Raw genomic sequence first — 13,735 nt, forward strand, 5'->3', positions numbered from 1 at the left:
GTTGTAGGTACAAGGAAGTCCTCTGCGTGTGGGTTCTCCATCTGGGGAGGGGCCAGGAATGCCTGGAGACAGACTCAGAGTTGACCCCTGCGTGACAAAGGCGCTCTGTGTGGGATCTCTGGAAATGCATTTTTTTCAGAGGTGAGCCATCACCTGAGTGGGGTCGTGGTCTGTTTCTGGAGAGATCGGGGCGGGATGTCTTAAGTTCTTGGAGAGTCTGTGTGCCCCTGTGCTTCAGATTCGCTGCCCAGAGTCTGAGATAGCGCCTGGGCCGGGGATGTCCTTGTGGATTCGCCGAGGTGGTGCAGGGGGAGATGGGGGCGTCCTCAGCAGGTCGCCCTAGTGTAGCAGGATCGTTGAATAGGCACAGTTTTAAGAGCAAATAATTGCTGAGTCCCCATGTGCGGGGGTGGGGGCGACCAGGGGGATGGCGGTGCGTGAGGGTTCTCCAAGGTTGTGTGGTTTGCCCGGGGGCGGGGAGAGCAGGAATACCTGGGAGAGAACCTTGTAGGGAGAAATTTTTGTGGGGTCTCTATGGCGGAACAAAGATGAAGGGATCCTCAGCGAATCGCCCGTTGTGTTGGCAAGGTCTTTGTGGAGGGTCTCAGAGTTGCTGTCAGTGGAAGCCCTTAGGTCTCCCCTAGGTGCCAACGGGGGTTTTCCCGGAGGCGGCCACGCCTTCTTGGCCTAAGGAGCCCGCCAGGCTGGACTCTGGTCCGGAAGCCGGAGACTACAGCCAGTCCTAGCTGCGGGGAGAGGGGGAGGAGGAGGGAAGGGGCGAGCCCGGAGGCCAAGGCACCGCCCCCGCCCGCCCGGAAGGAGGCCGCCACATCTCAGAGTGGAGATCCCGGCCCCTGTCCTTATATGGGCAGCCGGAAGCGGCTCGCGCGCCTGCCGTACGTCATTATATCCAAATTTAGTCGTGGAAGTCTGGCGCTTCCAGTGGCCGGAAGATTCTGCCCGCCCGTCGGCGGCTGGGGGAGGGGCGGGGGGGTAGAGAGAGGAGCCTTTCCTTAAAGGGCCCTTGTCACGAATGAATGGAGCTGTAGGAACAATTTTGCATCTTATTTTGGAGAAACTGGAAATAGGTTTTCTTGGAGGGATAGGGCGTAGCGGAGGGTGGGGCCGATGTTTTCCATCTGTCTGCTCTGTGCGTTGCTCAGTTTACAGCTCCTACCCCAACCTCGCGTCCCGGGGGGCAAAGGCGGAGCAGGGCCGTGTAGTCAAGGGGCGCTGCCACGTGTTCTCCCGGCCCGTCCTGTTGCCGGGTCCTTCGTCTTGCGAGTACCCAGCCCAGCCGTGGAGCTCTTGTAGAGGGAAACTGGGGGGTGTTCCGTGTGGAACGCGGGAATGGCAGCGCGGGCTGCGCTGGCGTCTGCAGACATCCGCTGCCCGTGGAGTGGGCAGCTATGCCCTGGGGCCAACAGCACTGCCCGCCGCCTCGCTGCCTACAAGGGGATTGAGGAGGGCTGGCTTACGCTAGAGAGACGCAGGAGCTGGAGACCCCAGTGGTCTATTTGTTCGTTTAGCAAATACTGAACGAGTCACTGTGTCTCGATTGCCCCGCCTGAAGAAATCAGGTATAACAGTACCCTTTGCGGAGTGGAGGTGAGGCATCAATGAGGTATTTTGTAAAGGAAACCCTTAACAGCGCCTGGCGGGTAGGACTTACTAGTGTTAGCACGGTTATTTATTAAAAAAACATTAATCGAAAAAAAAAACATTAATCGGTTACTGATTCAAAAAAACATTAGACACCTGGTAGATGCTAGGAACTGTGCCCACGGGGGATGTACCGGCTCGAACCCCGGTCTTCCCCGGCGCGAAGGGAAACTTGCCGCCTACAACCAGCTGGGGTTTCAGACGCAAGCACGTGGGTGGACTGTGCCCGGCTTCCGCGGCCCCCGTCTTCGGGGCCTGCGTGCTAGCGCATTGAGGGCCCTGAGCTTTCTCACCCCGAGAGCTCCGCCTGGACTGGGGGACGCTCCTCCTCGCCCCTACTCCCGTCCCTTTTCCCCCATTCGGTAAATCCCACCCTGTCGCTTTAAGGAGCCTCTCGCCGCGGTGCCTTGGGAAGCCCGGATGCGGCTCTCTGATTGGGCGGGGCGTCTCGGTGACTTCACTCCGGGTACAAAAGGGCCCGGGTGGCGGGCGCCGGGGCAGAGCGTCCTAGCAGTGTCACAGCGTGGGTTGGTGTGAGCGGAGGAGCGTGAGCGAGCGCGTTGCCCGGAGTGCACCTGCTACCTGTCCTGCCCAGCCAGGGAGTCCCCGCAGCCGTCGCCCCCGCCGTCGAGCCGCCATGGAAGTGCAGAAGGAGGCGCAGCGCATCATGACTCTGTCGGTGTGGAAGATGTACCATTCCCGCATGCAGCGCGGTGGCCTGCGGCTGCACCGGAGTCTGCAGTTATCGCTGGTCATGCGCAGCGCCCGAGAGCTCTACCTCTCAGCCAAGGTGGAAGCCCACGAGCCCGAGGTGCCCTTGCCGCCTGTCCGCTCCCCTGATCCTCGCCTGCACCAGTCGCGGGAAGCGGAAGCTGTCGCCGAGGCAGCGCCTCCCGACGGTGAGCAGCCCTCTCCGGAGCCCATGGACACGCGGGAGGCGCCGCCAGCCGAGGAGACCCCGGCCCGCTGTGCCCCACGCCCCGCCAAAGTCAGCCGAAAGCGGCGAAACAGCAGTCTGAGTGACGGCGGGGACGTCGGACTGGTCCCAAGCAAGAAAGCCCGTCTAGAAGAAGAGGGGGAAGAAGCCTCTGCGGAGGTCTCTGATCGCCTGCAGCCACCTCCCGCGCAAGCCGAGGGCGCCTTCCCGAACCTGGCGCGTGTCCTCCAGAGGCGCTTCTCCGGCCTCCTGAACTGCAGCCCCGCCGCCCCCCCGACGGCGCCGCCGGCGTGCGAGGCGAAACCGGCCTGCCGCCCCGCGGACAGCATGCTGAACGTGCTCGTGCGGGCCGTGGTGGCCTTCTGAGGGTCCCTGAGCGGCGCCACCGGAGCCCAGAGCGCGGGCCGAACCGTCGGCCGCAGAGCGCAGACCCGAGGCGAGGTCCATCCCCGGGGGAGTGCCCGCCGAAACCGTGGAGAGGAGCTGCTCCCCCAGGCTGCGGAGAGGCCAGAAGAGGGACTCTGCCCCCGGGGAGCCGTCGCTGCCTGTGTGCAGCGGCGGCGCCGAGGAGCCCGAGCCGGGAGCGCGAGCGCCTTCCGCCGAGACCTGCTGCGCCCACAGGTGCTGTCTTAACGGACTGGGACGTGGACCTTTCCCTCTCTCCTTCTGGGACTGGGAGCAGGGAGGCTTGGTTCTTTAAACTCCTCAGGGTCGGACTTTATTTTTCAGTGGGAGCTGTGCTGCCCTTTCAAGGTTTTTCAATAGTTGGTGTTTGCATTTCCAACCTCAGAAAATAATTCCAGGCAGGCGCTCCCCTTCCCCCACCGAGTGACATACTTGTGCAAGCGGTCATCGTTGCGTCATGGGGCAGATGTGGGGAGCTTCCTGTTGCCTTGCGTGGGTGTGGGGCCTGGGAGGAGGGTCTGGGGTGTGGACCGCCCTGGGGAATGGGAGGAGGGCCTCCTGAGTCACCTCGCCCCGCTTACTGCGGGTTTGTGCCCCGCACCCCTGAATCTTCGGGTGAATAGCGGCGGGGGGCGGGGGTGCTGATCTAATTTCAGGTTACAGTTTTCTCATCTGTTGTGTTTGAGGTGGGAATATGTTCACTGTCTCAAGCGTGACCATCTCTCAGACACAGACACAACCCAGACGGTCCTGGTCTGAATCACAAAAATCGGTGCGGGTGTTCAGAGCTCTGTAACGCTGAGCTGGGACCAGTTCCTGGTGGGACTGGGCCAGTTTGGGGAGGGGAAGATTCTTGCCAGGGCGTCCTGAGGCCTGTTTACCTTTACTGTGGTGGATTCTGTTTAATTTCATCTATCTGGTCTTCTGCTAGAAACGCCAGATAAAATAAAGACCATTTGAATAAAGTCTGTGCGGCCTGTCTGGTTTTCTTCCCTGGTGGGGGAGGGGCAGGGTTAAGGGGTCAGGAGCTGGCGGCGGCTTGCTGGGGCCCCAGAAACCGGTCTGACCGGCTATCACGTGGGCAGAGTGGGCGGGATGGGGCTGGGCCCCCTTTTCTTTGCCAGAGCGTTTCCGTGCCGGGTGCCCTGGTGTTCCCACTGCCTAAGCTCCCCCATATTTGGGAGTTTCTTCGACATTCTACAACTCCGGGGGGAGGGGTTGCCGAATTTGAGGCGGGGGGGGCGTGGATATTGCTGGGTTCAGTGCCCCAGGCGAATTGGGAGGGCCACGCCCCCTTCGGAGACATTGGAAGAATGGCAGATCTAATCCCCACCCTCCCGCCCCGCTTGATCAACTGAATCCTATTTGGCCGGGGCCCCACGGGTTGCGGGGTTGTGAGCTTTGGAGCGCTCTTTACACCCCTGTTGTGATCTCTCTTGGTGTAACTGTGTGACTCAGGCTGAAAGGTGAGTTCCCAGCCTCAGTTTTCCTCATCTGTGAAGTGGGCCTTCCCTCGAGGCGGCTGTAGAGTTAGAAATACCCGTGAGAGCCCTAGTTATTTGGTTTGGGTCCAACCCAGCTCCGTTTCAGTCACCCGAGAGCCCAAAACGCTCATAATTCACCCACCGCTGATTTAAGAGAGGGCCTGTAAGGCGTTGCCCCAGGGCGGGTGGCGGGGTGGCTGTTGGGAGGACAAAGGAGCCGCAGGTGCGGACAGTGAGGACCGCGGGAGGCTCCGGGAACGCTGCCGCCCCGCCTCCAGACGGCTGGCTCCGGCGCCGCGAGGCTTCTGCGACCCCGAGGGACCTGACCCCGAGGCCCTAGGGTGGAAGGAGGAGGGTGCGGTGGAGGGCGGGCCGGTCCCGGAACGCCCGCCTCCGGCTCCCCTCCTGCCGCCTCCACCCACCCCGATCCCCACTCCCCGCCTCCCGCAGGGTGCTCCCTGGGGAATCTAGCTCCGCTCGCCTCCACGGCCACCGGATTCTTTCCTGGGAAACATGGGAGACTTTAGCGCCACCCACTTGGAGTCCTGACCCGTAACACCCCAGTGGGACGTCGGAGGGAGGACAGGAGCTCCACCCCCGCTGTGGCAGTTCAGTGCGTTCGCGTGGGAGCAGCTCCCCCGAGAACCTAGCCGGCCCCGGGAAGTCCCTGGCGGCTGGGGAGGGGGCCCCTCACTGCGCATCCTGTTGCAGGAACGTCCTGGCCCTTCCTTCCTCCCGGGAAGCTGCCTGGCTGGTCTCCGCCCTTGCCTCCCCGGGGTAGGAGGGTGGGGGGCGGTTTCCGGTCTGAGGGCTGGAGGTTATGCGGTGGGAGACAGGAGATCCCCCCCCCAAGCCTCTCTAAGATACGCCCCTTCCCGAGACCCCCATTTCACCTTTCAGAATAGGCAACATTTGTCACAATAACCAACTCTGATGAGGTTTGCAGTTTTCACACCTTTACATGGCATTGGATTATTGGGATAGGCCCTGGAGTGGGGGTGGGGGCAGTCATTGATGGGACAATAGCTGTGAAAACAAAAAATGTCACCTATCCCTAGACCAGTGGATCCTCCAGGGAGCCTCAGGCAGGCTGCAGGAGGCTGCAGGACAGCGTTCACTAGCACTGTCCAAACAGGCCCAAACTGGAAAAAAACCTACATGCTCATCATGCAACCGAACTGGTCCCTCCCCAGTGAAGAAACGGCGGGAGGGGGACAGGACGGAGTTGTGGGGTCAGAACGCAGATTCTGGAGCCAGTCTACCAGCTCTGTTTGCTGGCTGTGCAGCACTGGGCAAGTCACCTTGTCTCTCTGGGCCTCAGTTTCCTTCGCTATAAATTGTGGAGACTAGCAGTCCCTACCGCTCAGATTCATCAGGAAGAGGAAGTGAGAGACTAAGTATAAAGTGGTTGGGGAATGCCTGGCACACCGGAAGTGTTGTTATTTTATTATCGTGGGAACCCAGGGGGAGAACAATGCCGCCATTTAGAAGCACCTACAGCCCTACGGACATACATGTCACGTGTGCACAGACGCTGGGCTCATTCGTCCTGGAGAGCTGGAACAAATAGTTCCTCCCTCCAGTGGCTCACTGTGAGCGAGGGTCAGCCTCCCCTCCTCAGCTCTGGAGTTTGGTCTCAACCTAGTGACTTGACAGGGTTGACTCTTCCCTTGCTGGCTGGGGGGGGGGGGGGGGGGGGCGCACACTTCTCAAGCCCCGGGGCTCTGTCTACACTCAGCCCTTGGTAGTGGTCTCATTCAGTCTTAGACCTCTAAATGCCGCTCTGCCCTGACACCCATATTTCCCTCTCCATCCTGGACCTACCCCCTGCCCCCAGACTTTATGTTCAAGCCCCCTCCCTATATCTCCTGGTGGGGCACTAAGGTATCCTGAACCTGATGGGACCCAAAGAGAATTCTTGCTGTTTCCTGCCAGCGTCTGGATTGAGGGAGCCTCCTTGAATAACCTTTTCTCCTTTCCTTGCACGGTACCCAGTCCCAGGTGCTGTCCACTTGACTTCCCATCCCACTCCACTCTCCCCACCTTCAGGACTCCCATCTTAATGTGAGTGGCGGCCATCACCTCTCCCCTACATCAGGGCAGTGGCTTCCTCTCTGCCTTTGCCTCCACAGTCCATTCTACACAGCAGCTACACAGATCTTACAAAATGCACATTGGATCATTTCACTCTCCGGCTCCCCTCCGCTTCATCCACAGTGGCCTCCTTCCTGCTTGGAGAACAGGCCAAGCATGTTCTAGCCCAGGGCCTTTGCACTTGCTGTTCTTCTGCCTGCGATGCTCTTCTCCCAGATGCCCAACCTTTCTTTCTTCAGATTTTTGCTGAAATGTCACTTCCTTGGAGTGGCCTTTGGCCACCTGATCTAAAATACCTCCCCATTCTGCCACTCAGCTCCTTTACCCATCTTCTTGAACTTCCTTAGGTCACTGCTCACCGTCCGAAAGAGTACATTTATGTTCTAATTAGCATCTGTGCCCTCATTTGAATATCACTTCCATGAATGTCCAACACAGGCCTGAAAGAGTGAATGGGGTTGTCTGGGGTAAGCAAGTGCTAAGTGCTAAATATTTATTGTCTCATTTAATCAATGGCTTCTCATGACTCTTAGAATTTCCCAAATTTCAGACAGTTGACAGGCAGGATTTTTGTCATATCTGCATACCGACTGTACTATTATTTATCTAAGAATTTGTCTTATTGTAACTCACTTGTTAATCACTAACCATACTTAGAAGGTAGCAGTTAATAAAAGTTACGGTGAAAACAAAACGTCATAAGATCCTGCTGAAACAGACAGCTTTCTTACTTAGAAAGCGAGATTAGCAAGTTACACATGACTAGGATAGGAAGAGGCCTATCTTTAGTCAGAAGACTAGGGAAAGACCGAAAGCTGAAAAGAGAGAAACTAAGGGATTCATTCTCTTCTTTAAATATTAGCATTACATCACTTTGCCCACTATTACGGAGTTAGGAAAATTCTGCTTCTGGAAGAGACAAAGCTACAAATGCCACCCCACCCCACCCCCATTTTAGTCCAAGACTCCTGTTTATGGACATCCAAATCAAGAGCTACTTTTTTTTTTTTTCTCCCTGGTAGTATCATAGTTGCAATTTTACGTTCGTTTCTGGGTTTGTCTCTCCTAGCCTCTAGCCTCCGTGCAAGCGCAGAAACAAATCTAGCAGGTGCGTACTAAGTGGTTTTTTGTGAATGAATGATCACTTGGAACTCTCCTAGGAGATCGGTCCTTTGAACTCCACTTTTTACGGATCGGGAAACTGAGGCCAGAGAGGATCGCCTCGCCCAGCAGGAGAGCAACTAGGGAATAGCTCTAGTCGTGTCTGCCATCCCCAAATCCCCTCCCCTCTCCGCTGTGCAGGACAGGCGCCCCGCTGAAGCCTCCGCAGAGCTGGGAAGGGGCCGGGCCACAGAAGCAGCACCCAGACCGGTTTACCCGCTTCCAGGAACCTGGGCGAGGTCCGCGCGTCCGAGAGGAGGAAACGCAGGCCCAGGCCAAGCCGGGCGAGGACCGCACTCGACCGCGGCTAGGAAACCTGACTTCCGGGCCGGGCTGCCGGATCCGTAACTAGACAACGCGGGGCGGAGCGATCTGGGTGTCAATCACAGGCGGGGGCGGGATTTACGAGTTTACCGGGTCTCGTGCTTTGCTCCGGTCTCGCCCATGCGCGCTGCCCCGAGTGACTTCCAAGAACTCGCCGGGTACTGCGCCGCCGGGTCCACGCCCCTCGCCCCCAAACCGGTCCCTTCCGGAGCCCGCCCAGGCCCTCCGCGCGTGGCCCCCTACTCCCAAGCACGCCCCGCGGACGGAAGGCGGAGGCCGCGCCGGGGGCGTCTGGGGCTGGGGGCCCCGCTCGGAATCAGGTAAACGGCGGAAAAAGCGGAAGGGAAATGGGGATTGCCAGGGTTTGAGGCTCACGCTCCCCACCGCCGTCGTGGTGGCTGCTGAAGCCCCCATGTGTCCAGAGGAGCCCAGAACCCGACACCAGCGTTCGGGGGGACCAGAGCCCCCCGCAGCAGTGTTTGGTGGAGCTCAGATCCACATACCTAAGTTGAGGGGAGCCCGCACCTTGCCCACCCGTGTCCAGAGTTGCTCTCGCTAGGGTACTTCTCTGTTTCCTGAGGCTCAGCCTAGGGCTTTTATTCCGCCAGGCTGTGTTAAGGGGAGTTTAGGTCTCCCGAGATTTGTGTCCAGGAGAGCTGAGGCCAAGGCCTAAGGCCTTCTACCTACTGATTCAGGCTTGAGACCTCCCCCACAGCCACCTCCCAGCCTGATACTTTTTAAGGCAGCCCCTCTCAGCAGAAATCTCCCTGGGTTGCAGGCCCCTGCCCAGATCTTTTTATTTCTCTTGGCCTTCCAACCTCCCTGCTTCATCGGTCCCGACTCCCCCCATCCCCTGCCTCCCCCAGCACATTGTTGACTCTCAGCTAAGAAATAATCTCAATGTTCTCTGACCCCCCACCGTTTCTGCTCCTTCCCGCACCCTGGCTGCTCCCCCGGGCCCCCTTGGGGACCTGCCTTTCCCCGCCTGTTACCGACTGGCACCAATTAATTTCCTCCTCAGCCTGTCCACCCACATCTGGTGGCCAGCTGCTCGCCCTCGCCCTGCCCGCCCCCAGGGTCTCCCAGGGAATTGCTAACAGCTCTCCTCCTCCCTGCGCCCCTCAAATCCGGGACGCCCCACCAAAAGCACAGACTTCCTCCCCTCCCCCACCGGAGTCTGCTAATCGGAAAAAGCTGGCAGTTAGGACCTGGAGAAGAGAAGATCTGAAATCAGATGGAGGAGGGGTGGGGTGTGAAACTTTCTGAACCAGAGATGGGGGGGGGTGGCGTGGAGGGAGGAAAGGGGTGGAGGGAGGGAGGCAGGAGTTTAAGTTTTACCTAAAAAGCTCAGATCAAAGCTTTCTGGCCTCCAGATGGGGACTGCAGGGAGGGCCGCCCCCACCCAGGGGCAGGCAAAGCTGAGCACCCCCCTTCTCGGAAACCCCCTGAGATGTGTCGGTGACAGCTGTGCCCCAGCCCGCGCCCAGCGGGCTTCCTTTTCCTGTGCTCACTCTCCCGACAGCCTGGCCAGCAGCCTGGAGACACCGGTCAGGCCCTTTTGAAGGGGCTCCCCAGAGGGGGAGGGGACTGGCCGACAACAATGGACTTCTGTAGCTGCCCGACGCCAGGGGCTTCCTGTTAACCCTTCTCTTCCGTTGCAGTCTGGGGAGCATCTCAGAGCCCTGGACTGCGGAGGGGACAGGGAGGGAGGGCGTTGACCAAGCAAGCAAGCAAGCAAACACACAGCTCTTTTTCTCCTGTTGCGGGTCTTGTTTTCAAAAGTGATCAGAAACGGTGAGCTGAATGGAGACCTTGCCTTCCCATGGAGTCATAGAGCCTGGTTCTCGGCTTTCTGTTGAGCTGAGGGCTGGACAGCCAGCGGACAGGGCTTGGCTAGTCTGGGAGAATCCTCCATCTGGAGCACCCAGCCATCCCAGGATCTCTGGTGGCGGGCATGGCTGGGCTGAGGGACCCAGGTGAATCCAAGGTACAGCCACGTTTGCCGCCCTGTCAGATGAGCTGGGGGTCACTGACTCCTGAGCCAGTTCCCTGGGTGGTCTGGACCTCAGTTTCCCTGTCTGGGAAGTTCTCCCAGGCGCCTGAGAAGAGCACAGGGTGGTCCTCACCGGCCAGAGTGACCTGAGCCGGGACTCCTGGAGATCTTTTGCTGTTCCTTGGAGCCCCGGGAAGCCATGTTGGGGAATTAGCTGCTGTGTTAATCTGAGGATGCACGCGAAGTCCCTTCTGTTTACAGAGCTAGCCTGAGAAGTTCACCCTCAAGAGATTCTGTGAGCCTCCGTGAGCCTCTAAGGGCCTCCCCAGTGGCCCCGAGACAGCACCTGGCCCTGGAGGCTTTCCAGTTGTTATAGACCAGATAACAAGCCCTGTTTTAAGAAGAGGCTACATTCAGGGGCCTCCCACCAGCCTATGGTGCTTGGCTCCTCCCCTGTGTTCACTGACCCCTCCCTGCAAGCCCAGGTCAGAATTAAAGTAGGCACTTTCACTGGTCCCATTCTACGGATAAAGGAATTGAGGCACAGAGCAGGTCTGTGTCTAGTAAAACAGAGTCCACCGTTTTTCTGTCTCTTCTGGATTGGGGAGGCAGGTGTTAGGTAGGGGCCCTTGTCCACACCAGTGCCCCACGTCTTCGTGCCATCACTGGGTGGCCTTTTCCCTCTCTCCCTCCATCCTTAGCAGACTGCCCCCAGGTTTGCCCACCAAATGCCCTTTTCAGCTTTTTCAGAACCACTTGCTGGGTAACTTGGTACCATCTTTTCTCCTCCCCCTTCCGATGGCGAAAAGCCCCCCCAAGGGCCAATATGTGCACACTCAATCCAAGGGCTTGATGAGGACAAAGTTGGTTTGGGTTTTTTGTTTTTGGGGGGTTTTTTTGGTAATCATTATTTACTGAGCAAAACCAAACTTCTAGACTGGAAAGGATGTTGCCAGGGCCCCTTGCTGGTGTCTGGAACAGGAAGTGTCTCGCTGCTTTTGCCTTTCAGCTCGGAGGGCAGGTGAGGAGGGTCTGCTGGAGGCCTGGCAGCTGGGGTTTAGGCCACACCGGGGTTTGGGCGTCGGGCCAGCTTACTGCCGCCAAGCCTCCACCTGAGGCCCCGTCCCCTCCCCCACCTCCCTTCTGTGGCCCGCCCTTCCGGAATGAACCTTGTCCTGGCTTCTGGCCACCAAGAAGGCGAAGCAAGCCTGCAATTACTCACTGCTGGGTCCCTGCGGGCTGCCGTGCTCAGACTCATCCGGGTGGGGGTGTGGTGACGGGGTCCTAAGACCCTTCCCCTCTCAGGCTCTGTGTCGGAGCCGGACCCGGAATCTGCAGCACCGAGTTCCCCTATTCCCCCAGCTACCCTCGAAATCCCCACAGATGCTGCCTTATAAACAGATCCTGGAATTTTCAAAGTGCTGTCGTGTGGTTTGGGACAAGGCCTTCTCTTCTGCGAGGGGTGGGTGTGAAGCCAGTTCTGAAGAAAACCGAGAAGCCAGCTGCAAGAAGGGGCACGCGCTGAGACCAGCAAAGCTCTCCTTCCTGCCAGGGTCTTCCCCCTCCCCGCCCCTTGGTTTGGCTCTGCTCTGTGGCTGTGGCTGCTGTGAGGCCCTGGGGCACTCGGTATATGTGTGTGCATCAGCAGCGCTTCTGTGTCTTCGCCTGGGCGTATTTTCCCATGCCTCCTTCATTTCTCCTCAGGCCTGTCCTTTCTCGTGGCTCTGTGTCCAGCCTTGGGAGGGGTGCGGGCATCCATGGACAGGTCCAACCTCCCAGTAGGTGCACTGTAAGGCTGGGAAGGCCAGAGCCAGGATCCATCCCCAGGATCGTGTCTCCAGCTTGGACCTGGGTTTCTTTTCTTTCTTCTTTTTTTTTTTTTTTAAGATTTTATTTATTTATTTGACAGACAGAGACACAAGTAGGTAGAGAGGCAGGCAGAGTGAGAGAGAGAGAAGAGGAAGCAGGCTTCCTGCTGAGCAGAGAGCCGGAAGCCGGACTCCATCCCTGGACCCCGGGATCACGACCTGAGCCAAAGGCAGAAGGCAGAGGCTTTAACCCACTGAGCCATCCAGGCTCCCCTGGATCTGGGTTTCTGGTCAGACGGGGAGGGTGGTCTCAGTCTCCTCAACGGCCAGAACTCAGTCTAGGGGCTGTGGGTTACACACACACAAACGTGCGCGCGCAGCTCCCGGGTATTCTCCATCAAAGGTGTACATTCTAGAAAGCTGGGGAGGGAGTTCCTCAGAAAGCTCCTGCCAGCCACACTCCAGGTTGGCTGGGGTCTCACACGTGCGTGGAGCCATATGCTTCCTGCTCCGCTCACGGCCAGCATGAATCCTCCCTGCAACCTTCTCCGAGTCCCTTGCACCTGAGCCCATCCTGTCCCGTTGCCATGGCATCCTGGAGCCCAGAAGCCAGATGGTCTCATGTCCCCTAATGCCCCTTCCAGACTCAGACGGTTCCGAGCTCAGCAAGAGTTCCCCCAGCAGCCCTGGGTCCCCAGCGCGCCCTGGGGCTGTGTGCCCAGCAGCTCATCTTTTCTCCTGATTGCTGAGACAGGCAGTGACAGCACTTGTCCAAATCCAGCTCAAAAGTGTCAGGTGTTGGGTTTTTTTGTTTGTTTGTTTTTTGTTTTTACATAAGATCTACGTGCAACTTAGGCCTTGAACTCACCAGAGCCAGCCAGGTGCCCCAAGGCAAGGGTCGGATTTGAATTAAAGTCTATGGGACTTGGAGTCTGAGGTCTTAAGAATGACAGTGGGGCCACCGGGGTTGGGGGTGGGGAGGCTGGGTGGCTCAGTTGGTTAAGTGTCTGCCATTGGCACAGGTCATGATCTCAGGATCCTGGGATCGAGCCTGGGCCGGCCCAGTGTGGGGCTCCCTACTCAGCGGGGAGTCTGCTTCTCCCTCTGTCTCTGTCCCTCCCCCTGCTAGTGCTCTGTTCACTCTCTTTCTCACCTAAATAAATAAAATCGTAAAAAAAAAAAAAAAAAAAAAAAAAAAGAATGACAACAGAGCCAACTGGCTGGCTTATTCTGTACAGCCTCTGACTCCTGATCTCAGGGTTGTAAGCTTGAGCACCACGTTGGGCATAGAGATTACTTAAAGGAAAAAAAAAATGGCAACAATCATAAGTAAGCCAGAGCTGGCTACTTAAAGTATTTCGCTCAGAATCCTCACCGTTGGACTTACTGGCATTCTCATTTTCACGTTGAGGAGACGGAGGCACCCTGCGGGTAGACAGCTTTCCTACCATGTCTAGTCTTTATGACTAAAAAGTACCGCAGGTTGAATTCGCACCCGGGCCTATGCTGGCATTTCTTGGCTTTTGCGGCTGAATCTCACACGTGGGCGCTGGCCTCCACCCACTAGGTACCAGTAGGGTGTCTTCCTGCGGTGGTGGCAATCAGAACTGTTCCCAGATGTGGCTGACTGTTGGGTGGGGAGGGGAAAGCTCACTGCCCTCTGCAGAGCATCACTGCGTGTGCGCACGTGTGCACGTGTGTGTGTGTGTGTGTGTGTGTTTGTGTGTCTTAGGGTATAGCCTTGACTTGAGTCCTGGAGATGGAGGAGGCGGTTGGCAGGTCCTGGCATGTTGGTGGGTGGGGGGGATCAGCAGGGCCACAGTTCTAGGTCACGTCCCCTCCGTCCCTGGAGGGAGGAGTGCTGGCT

General features: G+C 58.1%; 1 protein-coding gene across 1 annotated transcript; it reads left to right on the forward strand.

The window, feature by feature from the left end:
• Positions 1-2,119: 2,119 nt before the first annotated feature.
• IER2 (immediate early response 2) lies at positions 2,120-3,969 on the forward strand. The gene has a single exon (XM_059160165.1). It carries the CDS (start codon positions 2,300-2,302, stop codon positions 2,963-2,965), a length of 666 nt encoding a protein of 221 aa, XP_059016148.1. The 5' UTR covers positions 2,120-2,299; the 3' UTR covers positions 2,966-3,969.
• The last annotated feature ends 9,766 nt before the right edge of the window (positions 3,970-13,735 follow it).

The sequence above is a fragment of the Mustela lutreola genome, chromosome 2, assembly GCF_030435805.1.
Source record: "Mustela lutreola isolate mMusLut2 chromosome 2, mMusLut2.pri, whole genome shotgun sequence".
NCBI lineage: Eukaryota > Metazoa > Chordata > Mammalia > Carnivora > Mustelidae > Mustela > Mustela lutreola.